The 25892-nt window shown below is 43.9% G+C and overlaps 2 protein-coding genes across 3 annotated transcripts in view; one reads left to right on the forward strand and one right to left on the reverse strand.

Annotated features, from left to right (window-relative positions):
- The first annotated feature begins 659 nt into the window (after window positions 1-659).
- LOC120434831 (tumor necrosis factor alpha-induced protein 2-like) overlaps window positions 660-25892 on the forward strand; it is a 41412-nt gene continuing 16179 nt past the window's right edge. Inside the window, exons 1-9 of one of the 2 annotated variants that reach the window (XM_039603260.1) lie at window positions 660-877; window positions 1486-2416; window positions 2670-2781; window positions 21272-21394; window positions 22000-22094; window positions 22210-22302; window positions 22410-22533; window positions 22634-22753; window positions 22869-23024. In XM_039603260.1, the coding sequence (XP_039459194.1) occupies window positions 1728-2416; window positions 2670-2781; window positions 21272-21394; window positions 22000-22094; window positions 22210-22302; window positions 22410-22533; window positions 22634-22753; window positions 22869-23024 (1512 nt within the window). In that variant the 5' untranslated portion in view covers window positions 660-877; window positions 1486-1727. The remainder of the gene's footprint in view (window positions 878-1485; window positions 2417-2669; window positions 2782-21271; window positions 21395-21999; window positions 22095-22209; window positions 22303-22409; window positions 22534-22633; window positions 22754-22868; window positions 23025-25892) is intronic. The other variant, XM_039603259.1, reaches the window with a different exon arrangement.
- Window positions 16581-25740, reverse strand: LOC120434833 (protein ZBED8-like). The gene is made up of 3 exons (XM_039603261.1): window positions 23594-25740; window positions 19788-20042; window positions 16581-17143 (listed from the first exon to the last, which is right to left on the reverse strand). Exon 1 carries the CDS (start codon window positions 25032-25034, stop codon window positions 23601-23603), a length of 1434 nt encoding a protein of 477 aa, XP_039459195.1. The 5' UTR covers window positions 25035-25740; the 3' UTR covers window positions 16581-17143; window positions 19788-20042; window positions 23594-23600.

Raw genomic sequence — 25892 nt, forward strand, 5'->3', positions numbered from 1 at the left:
CAAGGTAGCACAGAGGAAAGTTAACAATTAATAGTTCAGAAATGGTTCCAAAAGACCTTAACTGTTTAGATAACTGATCTAAACAGTCTGCTTACATGTATACGGCACACACACACACACTTTGACTTTCTGACCTCCAACCAATCTGGTTAAGTGTGGTGGAGTGGGTTGAGGTTTGGCAGTATTAGTTGTCATGGTTCTGTGTTTTTACTTTCACAAAGTCACAAACTTCCACCTTTAGCTTATTTAGGAGTCTAACAAATAAGTGAGTCATACTGATTATAATATCTTTCCTTTTAAAATCAAGCAAAAAAACACTGACGGTCTATTTAATGCTCATCACGCGTGTTTAATGATGATGAATGCCGCTAAAGCTCTGATGGCTCCAACTTCTGAAATGACTAAACATGAACACAACATCACCTTTTTACACTTTTATGGCCATCAGTTTTGGTTGGTTACAAAATAAAAACTAAATGACTAAAACCATAACATTGTAGTGAGCTTTTAGTGTTGTTGCGCAACTGACCTGCTAATGGCATGAAAGTAAAAGTGCAGGATTACGAAAGTTAAAAAGAATGTATAAAAGATTGTACAACATTTCCTAACAGTCGACAAAATCTCTGTTCAGAGAAGCTGATCCAGAGGCCAAATAATAAGAATGCTGCTGCCTTAGCCCAGCTTTCCATGTGTGTGTGTGCGCACGCACGTGTGTGTGTGTGTGTGTGCTTTGGGAGTGAGGGATTGCATGTGTGGCTCTCTGGATCTCTCTGAAATTTCCCTACATTGTCTGAGCAGGAGGAGCGTGTTTCGTTAGGCATAAAAGCCTGTTCACAGCAGCTGCAGTTACTTTCAAAGCAGTGATTGTGACGTCTATGTGAGTAGAATCTGACTTTTTATATATATATACATATATATATATATATATATATAATGTTGATAGTTTGTTTGGCCACAGAAATACTTTTTACAGACTTACTTTGGCGTATTGTTGTAATTAGATTAGATGAGGTTTTGTGTTTTTTCTGATTTCAGTAGTTTTCTTTGCTGTGTTAGGGCTGATGTTGTTTATGTCTCATTTTTAAATGTTTTGTTCTGTAAAAAGTGTTTTTTCATCTTCTTTTCATGCATGAAATTTGACAGTTTTTTTGTTTTTGTTTTTTTTATCATGTAGTTAAGTTACTGTGCTGGTGAGAGTTGTGGGATTTATAAAGCAGAAATCTCAGATAGCAGATTTTCAATTGTTCTTGTGTAATCTTACTGGAATTCAAAGTAATTCATGCATGTATTTATTTATTGATAATTAAAAAAGTAGCAATGCATTTATTGCAAATTGATGGTTTAATCTATTTTTTTATTTTATGGTGATTCTGTACACAAGGCTAAAATGTTTAGTTTATGGCAATCATATTTTTAAAAAACTGTATGTTCAAACGGAAATAGTAGGTTTAAGAAAATTACTGTGGTTTTTTTTTTTTATTGCAGATTTGTCAGCACCTTTCTTGGTCTTTTGGTTACGTTTTACTACCTGGAGAAGAATGCGGACCCAGTCGGGTTCATCCACAACAGGCACAACTAAATTGGGCTTCGTGTGACATATTAAAGAAAAGAAATAGATGTTACGTTTGTTCCACAAAATAGTGCTGATGTGTAAAAAACACCTCCACTACAGAAATAACTTTCTCCATTTCTTCCAGAAATGTTAAATACCTAATTTTGGGAGAAATATGAACTGTTTGAAGATTATTTGTCTTTATTTTTGTCCATCAGTGAATCCTAATTTTGAGGAATACCTTGAAGGACAATACCTGTTTGAAGCCAACCAACTGTTGATAGACAGGGAGAAACATCTGTTTGGGGAGATAACCGAAGCTGATGCAATTACAGCTCATGAGGAAGCAGTAAAAAAGCTTGCTGCAGACTATGAAGCACTTGAAAAGCTGATAGAGCAGACCGTGCAGCAGAGTCTTTCTCTCAGCAGTGAGGAAACGGTGCCTGCTTTGACATCTGCAGTGAAAGCCATCAAACTTGAGGAAGAGCAGGACCAGCTGTGGAAACAAAGATGTCAGACGCCACCAGCCTGGAGGCCCAAGAAGTGGAAGGAGCACCATGACAAAGTGCTTCATGAATTAGTGTATAGTCGTTTGGAGAACCCATCAAGCCCCACTGGTGACCAGGAGAACCAGTCGCCTATCCGAGCAGACGTCCAGTCCATGGGCAAGCAGCTGAAGGAAGACATGCAGTGGGTGGTGGAGGAGGTGAAAAACTGCTACCCACCAGAGATGGACATCTGTAACTTTTATGCAAGACAGTACCATCAAACTTTCAAGGCAAAACTCAAACAGATTGCAGACTCTGTTCTGGATGACGAGGACTGCAGTTTCCTCCTGCGATGGGTGAAGGAGTTTTATCCAGGGTAAGCCACCAGTTCAATTATTGTTTGAAGTAGCATCTTTCTGTGCCGAAACATGATGATGTCTGTCAGTGTGAGGTCCTTCACTGATCCTTGAAGAATAAATACCTGAACAATTACAGATAGTGAATAATAATACAAATGTAACGGCTAATTTCTTTTTTTCTTAATGTGCTAAATAAAATCTCATTTTTGTAGACTATACACAACTTGGAGTGTTTATAGAAACTCATGTGTTATCTGTTCTGTGTACCAGAATCCTTGAAAAACCTGAGTTGGCCAGTAATATCAATACTGAAGAGCTGGGAAACCTGCTTCCTGACGAGTTACTGAAACCTCTGGAGGAGCAGTACCTCAGCAAACAACAGGTAACACAGTGTATCTAAGGCGTGTATCCAGTTAATCAGTATGGACATTGCAGGGCTTAAAGTGAGATGTGCAAGTCCAGCATCAAAGAGTTGCTGATTTTGAGGGGCACTGTTGGACACAATGGTGTGAAGACGTGTTTCCCAGGGCTCTGCAAAGCATTGACAAAAATGTTATTTTAATACACATTCTCGCTCTTTATATCAGGCTTGTGTGTTCTAAGTAACCCTTTTTGCTGTTGGTCGCCTGCTTTTTACTTCTTGAGGTCAGGAAACCTACTTTTGACAACTTCTGAGAAAGGCTGCATCCGAGGCCTCTTGGTTTCCTTCCTGGTTGGCTGTGGTAGCTGCAGCAGTAGTGTCCAGTTTTGCTATCTTCATGGCCTTTTCCCTTACATATGACTCCACGAGCGACAGCTTCCCTTGCGTTCTAACATCAGTGAGGACTACGGCTGGGCTGCGTGAGGACAATCAAGTTCTTTCACTAAAAGTCCCACCATTTGCCTTCTTTGCACAATGGGAGATAAAAGGGAGCAAGGGAGAAAATGAGGCCAGGCTGATGCTGGTGGTTCACGGAACCCGGAGCTGGGACATGGCTCTCAATGGGACACGGCTATCACGGAGGGCAGCTACGAGCAGGGTGCGGGTGCAGTGTTCAGTGAAGTCACATTTACCAGAGCATTGGAGGTTTTGAAACGGGACATCTGCAACAAGCTTGACTGCAAGATTGATACAGTTACTCATACACTCCGGTCGGAAATATCAGCTGTGAAGGCTGAGTTTAAAGCCGCAATAACCACCTTACAGGCCACCGTTAATGCTCAAGGGACCACCATTAAAGATTTGGAGCTTTCAGCTACAACTTGCAGTGACGACCTGACTTCTCCTCAATCTGCTGTAAGTGTCCTAAAGGAGGAGGTCAGACAACTGCAAGCCAAATGTGAGGATTTAGAAGGCGCAAGGCGCAATAATATTCGTCTTATTGGTGTCCCCGAGAGTTCGGAGACATCTAACCCTAGGGAGTTTATTTCCCATCTTTTGCAAGACCTTCTGAAACTGAAAGAAGCACCTCTGCTGGATCAGGTTCACAGATCCCTTGGACCAAAGCCCAGAGATGGAGCGCCTCCTCGCCCACTGCTCATTAGAGTCCACTACTTCCATGTCAAGGAACAGCTGCTACATCATGCAGGGGCAAACTCTCCTCTACTTTACCGGGGCAGAAAGATCTCAATTTTTCCAGACTTCACTTCTGCAGTGGCTAAAAAACATTTACAGTTTACTAGTGTCAAGCGCCTTCTGCACTCTTGTCCTAGGATCAAGTTCGGCCTGTTCTATCCTGCAGAACTGAGGGTGACACTTCCAGATGGAGTTGTACGTAAGTTTACTGACCCTGCGTCTGCCACAGACTTTGCCAATAAGATCCTGGGGGGCACTGCCTCTCAAGACACATAAGTTCCTTAGCCCTTTAGGCTGATATGGTTAATTTTGTGATTCTTTTTTTGTGACATACATGTGTTTATTTGAGGTAAACTTGATTTATAGGATGTGTCTTGTTCTAATATATTTTAATACAATCCTTGATTTGTCTCTGCCTTGTATTGTAAGGAGCTTGAACTCAACTGGGACTTCGGATGATTGGGAGGAAATGCTCAGGGGTTTATTTGGAGGGGGGTGCGCGCATCTTGTTTGGGAAGATGCTTCAGCATTTAGGGGGAAGTTTGGGTGTTTTCTTTGTTTTTTTATGTTGTACTGTTCTGTACACTTATTTTGGTCTTTAGGTGCTTTTCACCGGTCAGCTTTTGTTTTATTTTAATCTTAGTTCTAACATGGTATTGCAACTAAATATTAATAACCAACAAGCAGGTCACTCGTTTAAGTTTTGCAGCTGGAATTTTAAAGGTCTGAACCAGCCTATTAAAAGGAGCAAGGTTCTCCATCATTGCAATTTTTGGGCACCCAGATTGTGTTTTTACAAGAAGCACACCTAAAAATTTCAGATCATTTTAGACTTAGTAAGGGGTGGGTAGGCCTGTATCACTCTTCATTCAAATCCAAAGCCCGTCGTGCTGCTATTTTAATACACAAATCAGTTCCATTGTTTCCTCTAATGTTATAGCAGACCAGAATGGTAGATTTATTATTGTGAGTGGGAGTATTTTGAACACTAAATTCATTTTTGCCAAAATCTATGCTCCAATTGGGGCGAAAACTATTCTTGTCTTCCCACTATTTGGTCCTTGGTGGGGATTTTAATTGTTGGCTCGGTCCGCTGGATCGATTCTCAAATAAGCCTGGTTGGCAAACAAACCCAAGAGGTCACCAGAGGTCTATAACGACAGGTTGTCCTTGCAGACTGAGTTTGATCACTTGTCCTCTGGTTGGGCTGAAGAGATGTCGTTGAAGTGTCAGCACTCCCAGTACGAGTATGGGGATAAGACCGGTAAACTGCTTTCCCATCAGCTTCGTAGTGCAGCAGCTGCACATTTCATTCCTCGGATTAAGACATCAATGATGTTTCTATGGATCCTAAAATAATGAATAACCAATTTCGAGACTTTTATTCATCTCTTTATGCTTCTGAATGTGAATTTAGCACTGAATCTTTGGACTCCTTTTTCAATCATCTTAAACTCCCATCAATTGATCAAACACATAGTCTTTGGCTGGAGGAGTCAATAACTGTAGAAGATATCCTGCAAGTGTGACCAAGTGGTCGGCGGGGTTAGATAAAAACTAATAAACGACAACGCCACCTAGGGGAATTTCACCCCTAGGAAATATATATTTAAGAAAAATAAGTAAAAGTGAGTGGGTACAAGCAACAATCCAGAATAAAATAGAATAGAACCAGAAAAAGGTAAGCCCACTTAATAAAAACAGTTTCACAACAAAACAAGACAGCAGCTCCACCGAGGAGGAGCCCTCAAACAGGCGTCTTGATTCTCCAATTAAGGTTGGGCGATTTGCCACGGAGAGGTGAAGGCAGCAATCAAACCCTAAAACAACAGATAAATGTAACCTTAGCCTCCTGTAGCTGTGAATGCTAATAAAAGTAGTTTTAACGGCTTACCCCAGGACCGGAGGCGCTATACTCTCACTGGTGGAGATAACTCGAGCACCTCTCTCCGCAACGCCGGAATAAAACAGAAACTGCCGCGCTACTACAGGCCGCAAAAACTATATTATTACAGATTCTAGTCCTCGGAGGGAATCCGAGATTAAGCGAGAGCCTACCTGTAGCTGTCATATGATCTACTCGCTTGCTGATCAATCCGTCGTGGTTTGCCAGCATTGACTACTGCTTTTTGCCAAACGGACGGGAGGAATGATCCAGGAAAACACCGGCTTAACTTTATACGGGCTGACGCTACCCTGCAATCAATATGCAGGTGGGTTCCCAATTAACCCAGTTGCGCAGCCAAGAGAGCAAGCGCAGGAGAGAGCGAGGGCGGTAGAGCAAGCGAGAGGGAGAGAGAAAAAGAAAGGCGAGTAGTCCATCCGGTTACATCTACCCCCCCCTTGCATTGGCGCCCCGACAATGACTCAAGAAACCTAACCCCATGGCCTGAATATGGCAAGCTGAGCATTAGCGACTGGTGCAGATTCAACAGGACGTGGCAAGTGATGAACATTTGAGTGCTGACCAGCTGTTGAACGTGCTGTTCTCCGCAATTGTGGCCCACTCACCTCAGAATGTCCGACAGACCCTGAGGAAGAACCTGGGGGAACAGAGGTCGGGGGTGCAACAAGCACACTGGGAGTAGACCTGGGCTCCACCGATAGAACTCTAGAGGCATCAGAAAGTGAAGCCACGGGTGCCGCAGGTTGTGAGGGTACCTCAGGGACAAGGAGCCACAACTCATCATCACCCAGAGAGGTCCGCTCTGAGTCAGCAGGCACAGGCCGGGGTGGAGCCTGTGAACCAGGTGCAGGAGGCCTTGGGCTGACCTGTGCCTTCAACATGTCGCGATAGACATGTCGAACCTTCTCCAAGTCTCCCACGGGGGCAATGGTATAAACAGCCCCGTTCCCTTGGGGTGCCCTCAACACCTGATAGACCACAGAGCTCCATAGGTCCTGGATCTTGTGCCAGCCCCGGGCACTGTGATCTTGAAGATACACCGGCTGACCGACCTTTAAAGGCACAGGGTGGACTCTCTGGTCATGCCGCTCTGGTCAACGGTCAGCGACAACCGTGCCCGAGCTCCCTCAAAAGCCACCATTAACCTGGCTTGATGCTCGGCCACCCAGTCCTGAACCTCTCCAGGCACTGGGTCCTGAACCCGGCCTAGAAGGAAATCAATAGGCAGCCTAGGATCCCTGCCAAACATCAGGAAAAACGGCGACTCTCCAGCGCCTGTGCTATTATAGCAAAAGAGCACGTGGTAAGCACGCAGCCCAGTCTCGTTTCCGAGATGATGGCAGGGTCCGTAGGAGGTTGTGGAGGGTTCGGTTAAACCGTTCTCACTGCCCATTACCCACTGGATGGTAAGGGGTTGTAGGGGACTTGGCTACCTGATACAACTCGCATAGCTGTTGCATCACCAAACTCTCAAAGTTTCTACCCTGGTCAGAGTGGAGGCGGCTAGGAACGCCAAACTTAAAAAACCACTCCATTAACAAGGTCTGGGCCACAGTAGAGGCCCGCTGGTCCCGGGTAGGGACTGCAACCGTGTATTTGTTAAAAACGTCAGTCATGACCAAGACGTTTTCGACTCCACTACGGGAAGGTTCCAACACTGTAAAGCCTATGGCCAGGATTTAAATTGGCCTGGACGCCAACAGGTGACCCATATAACTATGAGACCCCAACTCTGAGTCTTTTGCGACCTGACAGCGTTCACAACGCTGAACCCATTGCTTGATGTCAGAGGACATCCCGGGCCAATAGCAACGCTGCCTGACCAATTCAGTGGTACGCTCAATACCTTGGTGCCCATGGTCCTGGTGCAGCTGCCTCAAGGTCTCAGGCTTCAGAACAAGTTGGAGGGCTTCCTCACCTCCAGGTGGACGCAAAATACGGCGATAAAGGATGCCATCCTTCTCCACCAGATGATCCCACTGACGCAGCAGAACCATGACTGGTTTGCGGACCTGACTCCTTTCCCCCGGAGAGGGCGGGGACTGCCTCCTCCAGTATACCAAGAAATCCTTCAGGAGGGGGTCAGCCTCCTGCAAAGCACGAATATCCCCCGGAGAGTGAGATGGAAAGGCCCTAATCTCCAACTGAGTAACGGAGGGCAAAACTGCTGGACACTGAGCCTGCTGAAGCACAGAAGGACAGAAGTCCCAGGCAACACACCCTCGGCCAGGCTGGAGCTCGTCTCATACTGTCGAGAGAGAGCATCAGCATTCCTATTACTGCGGCCTGAGCGATACTTAATCTCAAAATCGAATGCCACCAGCTGGGATGCCCACCGCTGCTCGGTGGCACCCAGCTTAGCTGAAGAGGTAACCGAGTGGATTGTTGTCAGTGTAAACCACACACTTCTGCCCCAGCAGGTACTCCCGGAACGTTTCAGCCATGGCCCACTTGAGCGCAAGAAACTCCAGCTTCATAGAGCTGTAATTGTCCATGTTGCACTCATGGGGCGGAAGACCTTGACTAGCATAAGCCACTGGTCTAACAACACTGCACTGAGAACTGCACCCAAACCACTGGGCGTCAATCTCCAAGATAAATGGGCGCGTAAAGTCAGCATACGCCAGCACAGGGGCAGACACAAGCTTTGCTTTCAGGGCCTCAAAGCTCTCCTCACACTGAGGTGTCCAAATAGCACTCAAACTCTGTCCCGAGCCCTTCTTTGTCGTGGTGCCAGCCAATTTAGCCACCACTTGATGCAGGGGAGCTGCCAATGTGGCAAACCCCTCCACAAAGCGCCGGTAATAGCTGGCGAAACCCAAAAAGGATCTCAATTCTGACACGGAACGAGGACACTGCCACTTGGCTACTGCGTCGACCTTGACTGGATCGGTGGAGACACCCTCGCAAGAGATTACATGGCCCAAGTAGTTAACCTTCTGCCGGAAAAAGGCACACTTTTCTAGCTTAGCCTTGAGCCCCTCTTGCTGCAGCCTTGCCAGCACCATCTCTAGCCGTTGCAGGTGCTGAGAGACAGACGAGGAGAACACAATGTCGTCATCTAGGTACAGCAGTAACGACTGGCACTGCTGGTCCCCAAATATCCTCTGCATTAGGCGCTGAAAGGTACCAGGAGCATTGCACAGCCCGAATGGCATACAATTCCACTCGAAAAGGCCTTGGAGCTATCCTGCTCAGAAACTGGCACCTGATTGTACCCGCTGGCCAGATTGATGGTAGAAAACCAGCATGCGCCAGCAAGGGCATCCAGACTTTCCTCGATGTGAGGTAAGGGGAAGGCGTCCTTCCTCGTTTTGCCATTCAGCAAGTCAACGCACAGACGGAGGTTTCCATCCGTCTTGCGGACCAGCACAATGGGAGAGGCATAAGGACTGCTACTCTCCCTAATTACCTGGGCCTCCAATAGGTAGTTGATATGGGCCCTGACGGCCTCATAATCGGAAGGAGGAATACGCCTGTACCTCTGCCGGACAGGTACATCATCAAGCAGAGGTATGTCGTGCGAAATGAGGTTTGTGCAGACCAAGTCTCCCTCATGAGCGGAGAAAACAGAGCGATACTTCTGCAAAAGTGACCGTACCTCATGTTGGTCCGACTCAGCGAGAGCAGACAGGTCAATCGCATCCACCATGTCTTGAGCAGGGCTGCTGGTTGTATGGGAGGAAACTGTGATGGGAAAAGGGTGTTCCTCGCTAACACCAGCAGGGAGGCTAACAACAGTAGCTTGGCTTATCACTCCTAAATGGGTCCGTGGGTGGAGAACAGCTTCAGCTGTCCCCAAATTAGTGACTGGGATGTAGGCAATGCCCTTATCCACCTGGACCAAACATGGAGAGGCCAGCAACCTAACTGGCAGCCCAGACTCAGGAGGCTCAAAAAGCACAGACTGACCTGACAACTGCTGAGAACAGGTGGTGGCCACCAGCTGCATGACACCACCAGGTATCCGCACGGCCCGCGGGCCTTGTACCTTGACGGTCCCAAAAGGCTCCTCTGGGGCTTGGGCTGCAGACTGGTGACACTGATGTAAGGCCTCCAAAACTGGTCTCGGTGCCTGTGACACAGAAGGTGAATTAAACAAAGAGCCACCGAAAGCCCCAAACAGCTCTTGATAACAGCGGCGGATTACATTCATTCCTAAGATGCCAGGGAGAGAGGGCGTAGCCCCAGGAGCAATGTTCCCTCTAATTTTTAATGTGTCTGAGCGGACACACAAACTCTGAGCGATCCCTTGGACCACTGTGAGCGACATCAGACGTGTGCACTGTGGTCACGCCAGCATCGAATCCATCCAAGTCACATGGTTTATTAAAATAATCAAATTACAGCATTTACATTTACGTTAGACTACTTTTAATTAACTGCTTTAGCCCATTTACAATGAAAATTTTTAAAAAAAAATCTTGTTCATGACCTGTGTAGTATGTTAACACTATTGGAAGTAAAAATAACTCCAAATTTGAAAACAACTTTCTTTCTTTCTTTTTTTTTTTTGTAAAGCTCTGACTTGTATTATGAGTATGAGTGTCATGATCCTGGGTCCTTTTGACCCAGCGTTTTGTGTTTTCTATTATTGTAATATTGATTCTGTTCCTCCTTGGTTAGTGTTCATTCTGTTCTGTCCATCTATCCCTGTGTTTAGTCTGCGTTTTTGAGTCTGTGTCATTACGTGTATGTAGTTCCTGTTTTATTGTGAAGCTCCGCATCTTATGTGAGTGTTTTCAGTTTGCCTCCCTAGTCTCGTCACGTTAATCACTCCCAGCTGTGTCCCCCACCTGTGTGTAATCTCCCTGTGTTCTCTGAGTGTTTTTAAGTCGGGTCTTCTGTCTTAGTCGTTGCTGGTTCGTCTGTGTTGTTTCCCCTCGGTCTCCCTGCGTCTCTCCATGTGTATTTCCCCAGACCTCCCTGCATTTTCGTTTTTGGTTTGTTTTGTTAGTGTTACCCAGTTTAGGTTCTAGTTTCATATTCCCAGTGCCTTTGTTGTTTGTATTTCCTTCGTTAATAAATACTCACCTGCACCTGAGCTGCCGCTTCCTGGTCCTAAATTATTCCCTCACGGCTTGCCCCCGGCAAACCGTGACAATGAGTCTGTGGTCTGGGAGAGAGTCCTGTAACTCTGTCTGCAAAATACAGTATATAATGACCAATGTTGGGCAATTAATTATATAGTTACTTCATCGAAAAAGTACCTCAGTTTGGCAAACAACAAATTTTTTTGCAGCTATTTATTTTTTTTAAATGCAGCCAAGGCGTTTTTAAATAAACATTTCCAACTATTTACAGAACAATCAGGTGATCTGCATCAAATTTGATGCCACACAAATTATTTGTGCCACTCCAAAAAATAATTTCTGTCCACTATGAGATAAAAGAGAACAACAGCCTGATACCTGCAGGCCTGACAACAGGAGATGTATCACTCCTGTAACACCTGTAACATTCAGTACTCGCCTCATTGTTCTGACACACACAACAAAACTAGTGACTACACTACAACTAACTACACAAGATTTGCACTAAACATCACAAATCTCTCACATCTCAAAACGCCGCCGTCACTCCTAAAACTTCCCCCCGTTTCTTAACAACTAGATGCCACATTGCCATATCCTTTTTTGATTGGTCGACATGGTACATTTTTCGACCAATAGGAAAGGGTGGGGTTTTTGGTTTTGTTTTTGCTCACAGGCGGAGAGTCCTTTCGAGCGTTTTCCGTATAAAACGCCGTTTTTACCGTTTATTCCTGCAGTAAATATAAACAACGATAGTATTCAGGAAGAAAACCAAACATTGCATATATTTTTTATCATAACTCTGGTTTCACGTGGCCTATCAACACAATTTAAAAACTGGTATAAAGTCCACACTTTTTCCGTCAATTGTTCCGTCTGTCCTGCTCACATCTCCAATGGTTGTACACGTTGTCATTAACGTGGCTTCACTCCACATCAGCCACGCCGCTTTGCTAGCTAAAACACCGGTATCTGCACATAAGGACGCTGTTATAGCCTGTCAATGATGTTGATTAGCTGCGTATATACGAATGTGAATCGCGTGATTGGCTGGACTATGGGATAAGGTGGCATTGTTCTAATCCCGTACGGGAGCAGCCAGTCACTTACAGACTAACACTGCAAAACAGAATTGTTAAAGTATCAATTTTAATTTCAATTCAGGATAGTTTGTTTTTTGTGCGCAACTCAGATTTTCTGTGCGCAGAGACCGTCCCAGCAGTGCGCAATCGCGCACGTGTGCAGCTTAGAGGGGACATTGCCCAGGAGGGTCCTTCACTATAAGGATCCCACAAGAGGGCATTTCCTTGCCACACAGGAGTACACTGAGCTCCAAATAACTAATGTAGGGAATGGCCAGCCCATTGGCGGCCCAAAGCTGCAACCAATGGCATGACTGGAGGCGTTCTTGTCCCCAAGGGGCAAAATGTGCAGAAAAGACGCTTTCTGTGATGGTGGAAACCATGGACCCAGTATCCACCAAACAAGGGACAGTCACCCCACTAATCAGCACATCTATCTTTGGACACGATGAAATTAGCCTGCCAATCTTATCTTTCTGTGAGCCAGTGAACTCCCCAACTGTGGCTCTGCAGCTCAGAGGGTTTTAGTTTTCCGACTTGGTAGCGGGAAGGTGATTGCCAACTGTGGTATGAGGGGGGCCTGAATCAGAACCTGCTCTGATGTGGCGTGAAGCCCGCTCCCCAGTGCACTCCCTAGCAAAGTGTCCTGGCTGCTGACACCAGCGACAAATCACCGAGCCACCCCATGAGGGCTGAACACCTCTTCGGGGGTTCTGTAAAGAAACCACTGTCTCAGTGAGCTGATTTAACTGCTCTTGCTGGCACTTTAGGAGTTCCTTTAGCTCACACCAATCGGACTCAGGTGTACCAACAGGAGCAGACCTAGGGCTAGTGTGCACCGTACACTGGAAACCATACGCTGATGGGTGGGAATAGCCACGGCCGCGAACACCGCCTGAAAACCCTTCTCTTTCCCATCTAATTGCTTCCCCGCACACCTCTAACAAGGTGGCAGTAGGCACACGACAAACATATTGTTTAAGCTCTCTGCGGAGAGCACTGTCAACAACATGTTCTACAAACTGGTCTCGGAGCAACACCTCTGCATTACGCATGCCATAAGGTGCACTTTGTTTTACTTGCTCCATCAGAGCCATTAGCGCTAAGGAAAACTCCTGCAAAGTCTCTCCCTCCCGCTGTCTCCTCGAAAAGAAAGCCTGCTGCAGAGTGACATAGGACTGCGCATTACCATACAGTTCCTTTAAAATGGTCAACACCCGAGCAGGATCCCCTCGCTCTGAATTAGGGCGGAATTTGATCTCCTCCCTTGCTTCTCCCTTGTCAGAAGAATGTGAGAGTCTCCGGCATGTTCGTCACACATGGAAATAAGGAAAGTTGTTGTGTTTGTTAAAGCGTAAAATCAAATAAATAAAAAGAGTTATATATGCATTGCAGTGCTAAAAGATTAATACAAAAATCATAATGTGTGTGTATGAATTAAACGGTCCTTAAGACATGAGAAAAAGGAGAAGTAATTTCTGTCTGTATGAAACTTGTTAGGGAAGTTGAGCTGCAGCATTGTTGGGTGGAGTGGAAGATAAGAAATGCACCAAAACTGCAAGTCATGCAAGTGCGTCAAAGGGGCCAAAAGAGGAACATGACATGTCCATAGATCAGAGGTTCCCAAAGTGTGGGGCCCGCCCCCTAGGGGGGGCGCAGAGCCATTGCAGGGGGGGGCGCGGTATGAAAGGGAAAAAAAAAAAAAAGAGCGCTTGGACACTGCTAGCATAATGGACAGGTTTTTGACGGGGCTCCCACACAAACACAAAGCAGGAGATGAAGCATCGCCAAATATGTTTCCAAACCAACTTCCTTCCAACCCAAAGACTAGAAAATATGGTGACGCATATCTTCACTTTGGCTTCACCTGCACAAGTGCCAAGGTAGGTCTCCCCTGCAAAATTAGTTTTCCCTGCGTCGGGAGCAGCGCTGGGCTCTCCAAATCACGGACAAACAGTATCCAACATTCTTAATTTTTAGTTCACAAACACTTCTTGTAATAACTAACTACTCCTGACATTTTGGACATGTTAGCTCTTTATGCAGTAAAGTTACAGCGGGATACAAATAATATGAGGCTGATCCTGCCGTAATTTGTTCCCCGGTTCAAATCACGGACAAACAGTATCCCGCAGCTGTTTTTGTTTTTGAACCCATTTTGCACAGAGAGGCATTTTTTGAAAAATGTATTGACAGCAATGTTGAAAATTATTACACAGGAAAAAAAACAACTACACGTAAAATAATTACACCGTGACGCCTCTGTCTTTCTAAATGGAGGGACAGTAACTGCGTGTGTATATGTAAGCGTGTAAAACCTGATGATAGTCAGATTAACAGTAACAGTATTTTGTCTCTATCTGCCATTCTGCAATCCAGCTCATGTAAACAATAACGTGGGGTACAGCGTGACGTGAAAAGAGGCACATACCTTTGACGTTGCGTGACGAACTCTGTATTCCTCGTCCACACGTAAACGCAAAAAAGGAGTTTTAAATAATCTCCGTTTTCGGTGAATCGCAACGCCGTTTACGTGTTGACGAAAAGCCCAAACGCATAGAAACAGCTGCGTTTTCAAAAATACCCGTGTAGGTGTGGACGTAGCGTAAAAGAGTTAGTAGTATATTTTATTACTAACTGTAATTTATTACCGTTTACTTGTATTTGCTTAATTGTTTACTAAATGTTTGAGGTGTGAAATAAACCGCAATGGAGTTTGTAAACAAAATATGGGTGTGTGTGTTTGGAGGATGTGTTTGTGCGGGGGGGGGGGATGGTGTGAGGTGGTGGGGGGGCGCGAACATTTTTCTTGTGAAAAAGGGGGGCCTGGCAAAAAAAGTTTGGGAACCACTGCCATAGATGGTGTTTCCGTCTGGAAGATGTCTAGACATGTCTGGACAGGTCCGCAGAGGTATATAAAGAGGGGAGGCAAAAGCGGAGAGGGGCTTTTTCCTCTAGTCCCGAGCCGGAGGTTGAGAAGAGATTGAAGATCCGTGGTGAGAAGACGAGTGAGGGACGGCAAGAGGAGAAGTCATAACCCTTTACCGTGGATCAACTGATTGAATTATGAGTTTTGAGCTGCCTACTCATCGTATGCCGAGTTAGGATCGGAGTCAAGAAGGTGAAGTCGGGAAGCCTTGTACTGGGCTACACTTTATCTTTCCTTTGGACTTTGGCCAACACAGCGGCAGTGGCGGTCCTAGCCTGTTTGGCGCCCTGGGCGAACATCCCCCCCCCCCACACACACACACACACAAAACATGTTAAGGATTGTACATTAACATAAAACTGTTGTCCACACACACATATGAAGAGAGAGAGAGTATGCATAGTATGCAAACGGCTACCAAACAGCCATCATAATTCGTCATACAATGAGAACAGGACAAATCAACAATTGACAATGACTAATTAATATTAAAATCTGTAACATAATGTATTGTTTGGAGTTTAGTCTGTTACTGTTACTATTTTTACCATTTCTTCTTGGGGCAACTGTAACCCACATTATTTCCTTAGGGATTAATGTCTTGATGCATTCTCAATCATCCAGGAAAGTAAATCTCCAAAAGTTGAATCTGTTCATCTGGACGTAGCTTTTTTGTGGGAGAAACGTTTCGTCACTCATCCAAGTGACTTCTTCAGTCTCAGCTGACTGCAGGTTTCCCCAAACCTTATAAACAGTACATTTGCATAATGACTGAAACCAGCCCACTGAAGGAACAATGGGCTGTGAGGTCCTCACAGCCCATTGTTCCTTCAATGGGCTGGTTTCAGTCATTATGCAAATAATTGTGGACATTCATTCTATTACTTCCTTAAAACAGTAAATGGTAAGACTTTATGTGTGTTAACTCATAACATCAGATTTAGGGTTCTTATAGGTTATTCTAGTCAGTCATTATAACACGTGACGTCAAGGTCACTAAATTTTACTCAGCACAATAACAAGTACCATAGATCATTAGAGGAGAGCTGCCGTTAATAAGTGTGGCTGACAAATATCTTTCATTAAGGTTGCCAATGAGAGCATAGAGTCAGAGGTAGTGCAGGGCGGGCGCTTAGACGAAGGCAGTTAGAGGCTGAGCTAGTCTCCTCGCCACCGGCTTAAACTAGTCTCAACATCACCTAACAGGGTAATACCCGTAGGGATTAAGGGACTCTGACCCGAAGGATGGAGAGCCGGTCCAGACCACCTGTACAGGGGTAACTGGGATCTAACACCCTCTAAATGGTCAAAAATAAAGAACGCTTGATCAGCAACAGACAGGTGCCAGGCGCATGCACGCTTGAACCTCTTGAACCCATTCAGCTATATTGATGCCCGTTCTGCCATTGAACATGGGACATTTACGGTCCCTAGGCACCACCACCAAACGCTCTGTAACGGCGGCCTGGCTACCAACATTTGGTATGCAACCAGCTGGTGCGAAGGAGGCCGACGCAGCACCACCACCAGACTCCAGCACTGCGCCCCAATTGCTCATTATCTGCGCTACCAAGTCTCTAAGTTGCTGCAATTCTTCCTCCATAATAAATTTAGACCAAAAAAAAGGGAAAATTAAATCAGCAAGGTGCTAAAATCCTATTACTCGTCCTCCTATACCTGGATACTACTGTCTTGTCTATAATCACACACTAAAAAAAAAAACAGAGCCTTCAAAACAGGTGAATTATTCTCTCTGCAAAAATAAAACAATTTACAAGACCAAACGTCTACCTCAAATGTGTGTCCTGTCGACAACGCCAAGTATGTGACCAAGTGGTCGGCGGGGTTAGATAAAAACTAATAAACGACAACGCCACCTAGGGGAATTTCACCCCTAGGAAATATATATTTAAGAAAAATAAGTAAAAGTGAATAAAACAGGCCGTACAAATTCAAGGATGCACATACAGGCAGGTTGGCTCAAATATTAACAGTTTTATTTATAGTAAAAGAAATAAAGAGTAAAATATTAAGAAAACAAAATGTAGCGTCGTTGCTGACAGCGTCCTAAAATGAAAATAAAACAATCATGGAACTTGGATTTACCAGCAGCCGCGGACCCAAAAGAAAATCACACAAAAAGAAAATCACTACAGCCGGCACCCAGTGCTGTACAAAGGAAAGTGTGAAAACGACCCACCACCTGAGGTCCCAGGGCCACTGGCACGTCCTCCATTCACTGAAATAAAACAGAGCAACACATTAAAAGAATAAAAGGACACTGAGCATCAGGCTCGCTACATATCATAAAAACTAAAACTTCAATCTTTAATAGCTTTAATAAAAGAAATCACATATGCACACACACACCAAACTGGAAGGCTTACGCCTCACGAGTCAAACTACCACTCGTGCTGGTGGTAATTGTCCAGGCCTCGATCACAAGTCGGTCTGGCTCCCCACAGGCTGAGACCGGCAACTGAGGCGATTTAAAGTTCCCAGCACGACACTCGGGCAGAGGACCGCTTCAGCCCGATCACAGAAGCGTGGGTACAAGCAACAATCCAGAATAAAATAGAATAGAACCAGGCGAACCAGAAAAAGGTAAGCCCACTTAATAAAAACAGTTTCACGACAAAACAAGACAGCAGCTCCAGCGAGGAGGAGCCCTCAAACAGCGACTAGGCAGGCGTCTTGATTCTCCAATTAAGGTTGGGCGATTTGCCACGGAGAGGTGAAGGCAGCAATCAAACCCTAAAACAACAGATAAATGTAACCCTAGCCTCTTGTAGCTGTGAATGCTAATAAAAGTAGTTTTAACGGCTTACCCCAGGACCGGAGGCGCTATACTCTCACTGGTGGAGATAACTCGAGCACCTCTCTCCATACGCCGAATAAAACAGAAACTGCCGCGCTACTACAGGCCGCAAAAACTATATTATTACAGATTCTAGTACTCGGAGGGAATCCGAGATTAAGCGAGAGCCTACCTGTAGCTGTCATATGATCTACTATCTTGCTGATCAATCCGTCGCGGTTTGCCAGCATTGACTACTGCTTTTTGCCAAACGGACGGGAGGGAGAAAGAAAAAGAAAGGCCAGTAGCCCATCCGGCTACATCAGCTATCAACAAATTACAGTGTTCTAAGTGTCCCAGACAGGACGGGTTTCCCGTTGAGTTCTATCGTAAATTTATGCCTAAACTGGCCCCGCATTTGAAGTTGGATCCCTCCCACCATCTCTACTACAGGCATCTATATCCTTGATCTTAAAAAAGGATAAGGATCCATTACAATGTGGCTCATACTGTCCCATTTCTTTGCTAAATGTGGACTATAAAATCCTTGCCTAACTTTTAGCGATGCGTGTGGAAGCACTCTTGCCATCTGTAATTAGTCTGGATCAAACAGGATTTATTAAAGGGAGATATGCCTTCTCTAATCTTAGACGTTTGTTTAATGTTCTTTACAATCCTTCAGACTCCAACAGCCCTGAATTTGTGATCAGTTTAGATGCTGAGTAAGCTTTTGACAGAGTCGAGTGGGGATACCTTTTTTATGTTTTGGAAAAATTTGACTTTGGTAAAATAATCATCGCATGGTTGAAGCTTCTTTATGCTTCCCTGCTTGCCGCTGTTAAAACAAATGGCACATATTCGGACTTTTTTCCTCTTTTCAGAGGGACTAGGCAGGGCTGTCCCATGGTACCATTGCTTTTTGCAATTGCCATTGAGCCTTTGGCCATATCGCCAGATCTAACCGATGTATCACCAGGGTTACTAGAAATGGTATGGAACAAAGGGTCTCCTTATATGCAGATGATTTGCTTCTTTGTATCTCAAACCAGCATCTTCAATTCCTACGGTGCTCTCAATACTTGAACTGTTTAGCCTTATTTCTGGATATAAGTTGAGAGATGAACAATGCCCCGGCGTGGCTAAGCTTGGAGACCTCTTCCTGTGTCTTATCCTCCTTACCTGCCCTGATTTATAAAAACCTGCGCAACGTCCAAGCGCAGGTTTTTATAATAACATCTTGATGCATTCTCAATCATCCAGGAAAGTAAATCTTACAATGCTGTGATTGCAGCCATTCCCCAACTCTCTGTGAATGGTACTCATGGCCATTGATCAGTGGTCTTTGATCAGTGGGTTTTGGTCAGTGGTTGTTGATCAATGGTCATGAGAATTTGCATATTAAGATTAAGGAACTGACCAGCCCATTGTTCCTTCAGTGGGCTGGTTTCAGTCATTATGCAAATGTACTGTTTATAAGATTGGGGAAACCTGCAGTCAGCTGAGACTGAAGAAGTCAGTTGGATGAGTGATGAAACGTTTCTTCCACAAAACGCTACGTCCAGATGAACAGAATCAACTTTTTGGAGATTTTTATAATAACACTATTGTGAAAGTTACCTTGAAAATATGGTATCAATTTCGTCGTTATTTTAAGTTAAAGTTTTTTCCCTTCAGTCACCCATTTTGAAAAATCCTTCTTTTCAACCTCCTTTAGTTGATGGCGCTTTGTATTTGTGGACCTCGTTGGGTATCAAGTCTTTGCTTCTTTTGAACAGCTTTCTTTTAAATTTGGCCTTGCAAAAAGTCATTTCTTTTGTTATTTACAAATCCGGAGTTTTGTTAAGGAGAAATACTCCCAGTGCCCATCTAGACCTCCTTGTCATGACTTTGATAACCTTTTGTTACCTCCCCCCTCATGACAGGGCCTGATATCCTGTCTGTATGAGTGTCAGGGTTCTTGGGTCATTGACCCAGCGTTTTCTGTTCATGTTCACTGTTTATTTCCCACTCATTCTCATTGCCTCTGTATTGTGTTTCAGTTACCTCCTTGTGTCTTTACTCAGATTAAGTTCAGCTGTGTACTCACCGGTCTCTCATTATCATCTTCATCCCTCCGTGTATTCAAGTCCTCAGTTTCCCTCCATTCATTGTCGTGTCATTGATGTTGTCTACGCCGTACGTGTGTCCAGTCCAGCCAGCCAGTTCAGTCTTTTCAGATCAGTCAGTCCTCCATTTCATGTTCTGTTCATCCGCTCTCGATAATAAACTCGACCTTCAATTCGTCACTCATCAACGAGTCCTGCGTTTGGGTCATCTCTTCCTCGCATCCACACACGACACCCTGACAATGAGAGAATATGTTCCTTTAGTAACTCCTTAACCTTGGCTATTAAAATGGCATGGGAGAGGGATTTGGGATGTGTGATTCAGCATGACTTTTGGGATAAAATTCTTTACCGGGTCCATTGCTTCTCATTATGTGCCAAACATGGGTTAATTCAATGTAAGATTTTACACCCGTGTACACTGGAGTAAAGCCAGACTTGCTCAAATATACCCCAACCTTAGCCCTGATTGCGACCGCTGTCATCAAACACCTGCCTCCTTAATACATACGTTCTGCTCCCTCAAACAATATCGGATTAATATTTTTCTGACTCTATCAAAGATCATCCAGCTGCCCCTCCAACCTGTGCCCTCAACTGCATGTTTGGGGTTCTTCCTGATGCAGCTGTTTTGCCGATGCCCCAGGCAGATTTGGTTGCATTTCTCACCTTATTGGCAAAGGTGACGCAGAATATTGTTATGTTGGAAGTCCCCTTCTCCCCCATCGTGGGAAATCTGGATCAGAGATGCTTTGCAATTTAGCAGACTCGAAAAGATTAATTCACCCTGCGTGGGTCTATGGCCACATTTTTTCAGATCTGGCAACTCTTTTTTGATCATGTTCAGACTTTGTGGTCCCGCAACACTCCCATTTAGCCAGATCAGACTTTATTTTATTTTATGTTAAATTATACAAACTCTATTGTGCCTGTACTTTATGATGGCATTTATTTATCTGCTTTGTTTATAGGTTTTTTACGGATTTGATTTATTACAATGAGTAAGCTGACCACTCATTTTAAATCTTAGACCTTTTTTTGTTTGTTTTGTTTGTTTTGGTTTGGTTTGGTTTTGGGGGGGTTTTGTGTAGGGGTGTGGGTTTTTAAACTTTGCACATCTTTTTTGTCCACTCAGGAACTGTTATTTCGTATTCCAGGGTTTATTTTTGCATTATTAGCTTGGCTCTTTCTTTTTTTTTTACATCTACTGGCACTGTTGTAATTATGAGGTGGGAATGTATGTCGCATATTGTTTTACGTTCTGCAAAAAGAAAACAGCACATTGTTTAATTTGTCTTTTGTAAAACTGATGTAATAAAAATATCTGGGGAAAAAAAAGAGTTGTTGGTTTTGGTGGATGTTGTTTTAGACATAATATTGAAGATGTAATTATTACTGTCAGTAATTAAATCTTTACACGTGAAAGCAGTTTAAAAGTGGCAGCTGTGTGTTGTTGTGTGTTTAGAGCGACCTGATGATTTTTATTGACCGAGTATTGGATGAAGCAAAGAAAGAGTGGGATCAAGGAAAGGAGCCGACAAGAGATGATGGTTGCTACGTCAGTCCTGTGGCCTATGATGTCATCCAGGTAGAGTTGCTGCAACAACTTGATATAAAAGAGGCTGAAATCGATGCTTTTATAAAAATGTATTAATATAAAGTGAAAGGCGTCACTTGTGGTGGCCAACTTTAAGGATCCTTATAGTGAGTCATGCATTTGTTGACTTCTAATTGTTGACCATTACTGACCATGATGAGAGGCTTTGAATAAATTCCTGTGTCAGAACTGTGCAATGAAAAATTGTTGTGGTTAAATAATGATGTAACATTGTTTTGACATGACATGTACTCTGTTATCCACTTTAAAACTTTCCAAAGAAGTGCCGATAAATGTTTTCCAGCCTACTGCACATATTAACCAAACTGAAAAAGACTTTGAGAAACTTTGAGGAAAAAATTAACAAACAAGGAAGAGAATTATTTTTGTTTTGGTCATTTATAGAAAGTCACAGTTTCAAACCCTCCCATGGTTCTGTAGCTTAATCACTTGGGTTAGTCACTAACATTGTAAAGCACTGGGTTTGGTTCCTGCTGTTAGTTTAACTGGATCTGAAAATGCTGGAAGTGCATTGCTGTGTAAAGTACTTTAAGTACTTAAAACTGCCACTGATTTGCCAATCCATTTGTCTTCAGTTTATCAACGGCATCATGACATCAGCACATATAACTGTAAGAGACCCGCACAAGGCCCAGAAAATAACATCCAACCTGACAGACTTCATGCAGAGGTAACAAGGCTTCACAAGGCTGTCTTTTAAATATTGTCATTTGAAAATACATTTTAGTTTAATGTTTGGTAATAACAAGATAATAAATGTGAAAACTGTTCTTAATCTTCTGCAGGTATCAAAATTTTCATGAAGACATCATTAAGCAGAACAAACCGCACAGCAAAGCTTTCATAAAGGCAAACCTCAGCTGTGTCGAACAGTTCAGGTATGTTTCTGATCCAGTTAGATGGAGATAAAATTATAATTTTACCTTCATCATAACAGGTGAATACTTCACTGTGAGCTGATGTGTCCTGTGTGGTCTGTCTAAAGGGACTTCCTTGTGGACCGCGATCTATTCCCAGAGGATGTGCGGAAAAACTGTTTGCAGGTCCTGACTGAGATGAAACAGTCTGCCCACACTTATTTATTAACCCCTGTGCACAAGATCCTCAAGGTAAGTTCTTTACAAATGCAGATATCAATAATCCTCAGGATTAAATCCTAATATGTTTTAATCAAAGATTTAAAAACTGTGTTATTTGTTCCTCACACAGCCACACTACAAAAAACTGGGAACCAGTGACTGGCTGAAGAAGAACACGTTTGAGAAGCTGCTGAATAGCACTGAAGAAGAGCTTCAACAACTTCAGGGTTCGAGTCAGTCCTCTTACCAGGTAAAAGGATGAAACTTTATAATGGACTGAATGGCCATTATTGCCTTCATTGCTAATGTTTTAGTGAAAGGATTATGATGCGCTCTGACTACTTAAATACTTGGTTTAAATTCAGGAGCTGATTGGTCAGCTTTACCAGGAAATGACAGTAGAGTATGTCCAGAGGCTCCTGAAAGGAAAGATCAAACTGAAGGACAGCATTCAGCAGCAGAAGGCTTATGAGACTGTGAAAGAAAATGCAGAGAAACTGCACGAGCTGTTTGCCAAAATGGTGAGACTTGATCTTTAATGCACACTTTAACTGAGACACAAATAAAATCAATCAAGCACAAACACTGATCAGCATAACATTGTTTGACAGGGTGATTCAGAATCAGAAAGGGTTAAATGGTAAATGGACTGATTCTTATATAGCGCTTTTCTACTCTCACGGAGTACTCAAAGCGCTCTACACATTTTATTGTCAAATGTTGAGCAGGTTTACAACATAAGGAAATTGCTGTGGTACTTATTGCAAAACATACTGTAAGACAAACGCTTAAATAAACATAAAAATTTAAATTAAAAGTGCTAAGCAGATTGATATACACATGCATGCAGGTGATGATCAGTGCAAAAATGGAACAGATTCAGAGAACACAGTATAGGGCAGTGGTTCTTAACCTTGTTGGAGTTACCGAACCCCACCAGTTTCATATGCGCATTCTCCGAACCCCTCTTCAGTGAAAAAATTTTTTTAAAAAAAATTTCAAATTCAAGACAAAATGAGCCGTGCATGAACATCACCTTGTTCAAAGAACAAAACCAACACAATGCATGAACTTACAACAAATTACATACCTGCAAATCAGTGTGACTTCTGCTGTTGCCTTTGAGAGACCAGTTTAGATATGAATGGCTTCACCTTGGCAAGTGCCACTCTCATGTCATTTTCACAGAAAAGTCTGTTCCTTTTCTTCGTTTTTATGTCCAGCATCGTCGAAAAGGATTGCTCGCAAAGATATGTTGTAACAAATGGTATAAAAGAATCCAGGGCTTCCTTAGCAATAATTGGATACTTGTCAGTTTGTCGACACCAAAACGTTGAGAGCGTTGTTGTTCTGAAGAGTTGCTGTTGAACCTGGCTCTGCTGAATTTCAATGATTTCGTCAAGGTATTCATCATTGACATCTGCTGTCTCAACAGCAAACGTGAACGGCTGTCTCACCCATGCTGGATATGACTCTCTTGTAGGGAAATATCTGTCAAGAGACTTTGCAAGCTCATCTAAGTGCGTTGCAATTGTTTGCTTCAGTTCCGTGGATACAGGAATATCTCCGATTCCAGACACATCTTCGATCTTACTTACACAGTTGTCCAGAAGGGGGAAGTTTGCGAAGTTGTTGTTCTCTGTTCGTCGTTTCCATAACATTAGCTTTTTTTGAAAAGCCTTCAGGTGTTCTTCCGCTTCTATGATATTGACTCCACCACCCTGCATCTGCTGATTGAGATGATTGAGAGCTGCGAATATATCAGCCATGTACGCTAAAATGAGAATGAACTCAGGATTTTTGAAGCAATCTGCATGACAGTGTTGGTGCTCTTGCAAAAACAGGGCTAATTCCACACGCATGGCAAAAACACGATTCAGCACCTGTCCCCGGGATAACCACCAAACATTAGAATGGTACAGAAGTACCTCGACTTCAGAGCCCATTTCTTTACACAGCTCACTGAAGATGCGGTGCCTCAGAGCACTATTTCGCACATAGTTCACACATTCCACCACAGTTTTTAATACTTCTGCCATTTTTGGAGGCAAGGTTTTTGTTGCCAATGCATGCCTGTGCAAAATACAACGAGTCACAATGATGTGTGGTGCATCGGCTTTTACTAGCACACCAAAACCAGAGTTTTTTCCCAGCATGACTGGAGCTCTGTCCGTACAAACTGCAGAAACCATGTCCCATGAAAGATTGTTGTCTCTGAAGAAGTCATCCACAAGCTTCTTCACATCGGCTGCCTTAGTTGTTGTTGTAAGAGGCTTACAAAATAAAAAATCTTCTTTTATCATGTCATCTTTCACATAGCGCACAAAAACAGTAAGATGGCTTAGATTAGCAACGTCTGCGCTCTCATCGAGTTGAAGGCTGAATTTTGCCGGGCTTGAAATCAGATCGGCGACTACTTGAGCCAAGATGTCTTTTCTCATGTCTTCTATTCTGTCGCTGACGGTGTCATTTGAAAGAGGAATTTGGGATAATTTACCTTCGGCCGCTGTTCCGAGTATCAGATTTGCCATCTTTAACGCAGCTGGTTTCACGAGTGTTTCACCAATGGTGTGTGGCTTGCCCTGCTTTGCGATCAGGTAAGCAACTTCGTACGATGCTGTGAGGATCGGTTTGTTAACGGGTACAAATCCAAGAGGAGGCAGAGTGGGCCTTTCATCGAATCTGGTGTTGTGTTCTTGTATTCCCCGTCTCCATGCAGCTTCAAGAAGTGTTCCTTTAGTTTTGCCGGTGCGAGACTAGAGTTGCTCAACTTGGCATTGCAAATCATGCAGATAGGACGCTCACTCCCATCACGTTCCGTGATACATGTGAATCCATATTGTACATATTCGTCCGACCACTTTCTTCTTTTAGCCGACATAGTTAGTATGGATTAAAATGTTAGAAAAAATCACACGAAGCACTACCACAACATTCACATGTTGACTACTGCGCGCACTACATTCCCCGCAGCACTGATTGGCCAACCAGTGTAGCACGATCATCTGCAGCCAGTGATGGCCAGAAGGGGGCGTGTCATCACAAATTTACACGATAATTCGGGTGTGTCTGGACCTCTGCAACCTCCGTGGTGGAGGCTCTGCCGAACCCCTGAGACCGACTCACCGAACCCCTAGGGTTCGATCGAACCCAGGTTAAGAACCACTGGTCATGTGTTTGTGGTGGGAACAGTCATATGGTTATTGTTGCACGATCTGATATTGTCATGTTGGTGTTGTTCCCAGATCATCATACTAAATGTTGTTCCAGGATCAACATTGCAAGTGACCAATCAGAATGTTGTGACATCATACTTTTGCGACTTCGGGAAAAACCGCCGTAAAACAAAAAACTGTACTTAAGCTGCGAGAAAACGCCTCTGTCCGCCG

This window comes from Oreochromis aureus, linkage group 19, assembly GCF_013358895.1.
Source record: "Oreochromis aureus strain Israel breed Guangdong linkage group 19, ZZ_aureus, whole genome shotgun sequence".
Lineage (NCBI taxonomy): Eukaryota > Metazoa > Chordata > Actinopteri > Cichliformes > Cichlidae > Oreochromis > Oreochromis aureus.

What these genes read in the sequence shown, in the direction of transcription:
- LOC120434833 (XM_039603261.1), bottom strand. Translation starts at nt 25,034, where the DNA reads ATGGCAAATCTGATACTCGGAACAGCGGCCGAAGGTAAATTATCCCAA.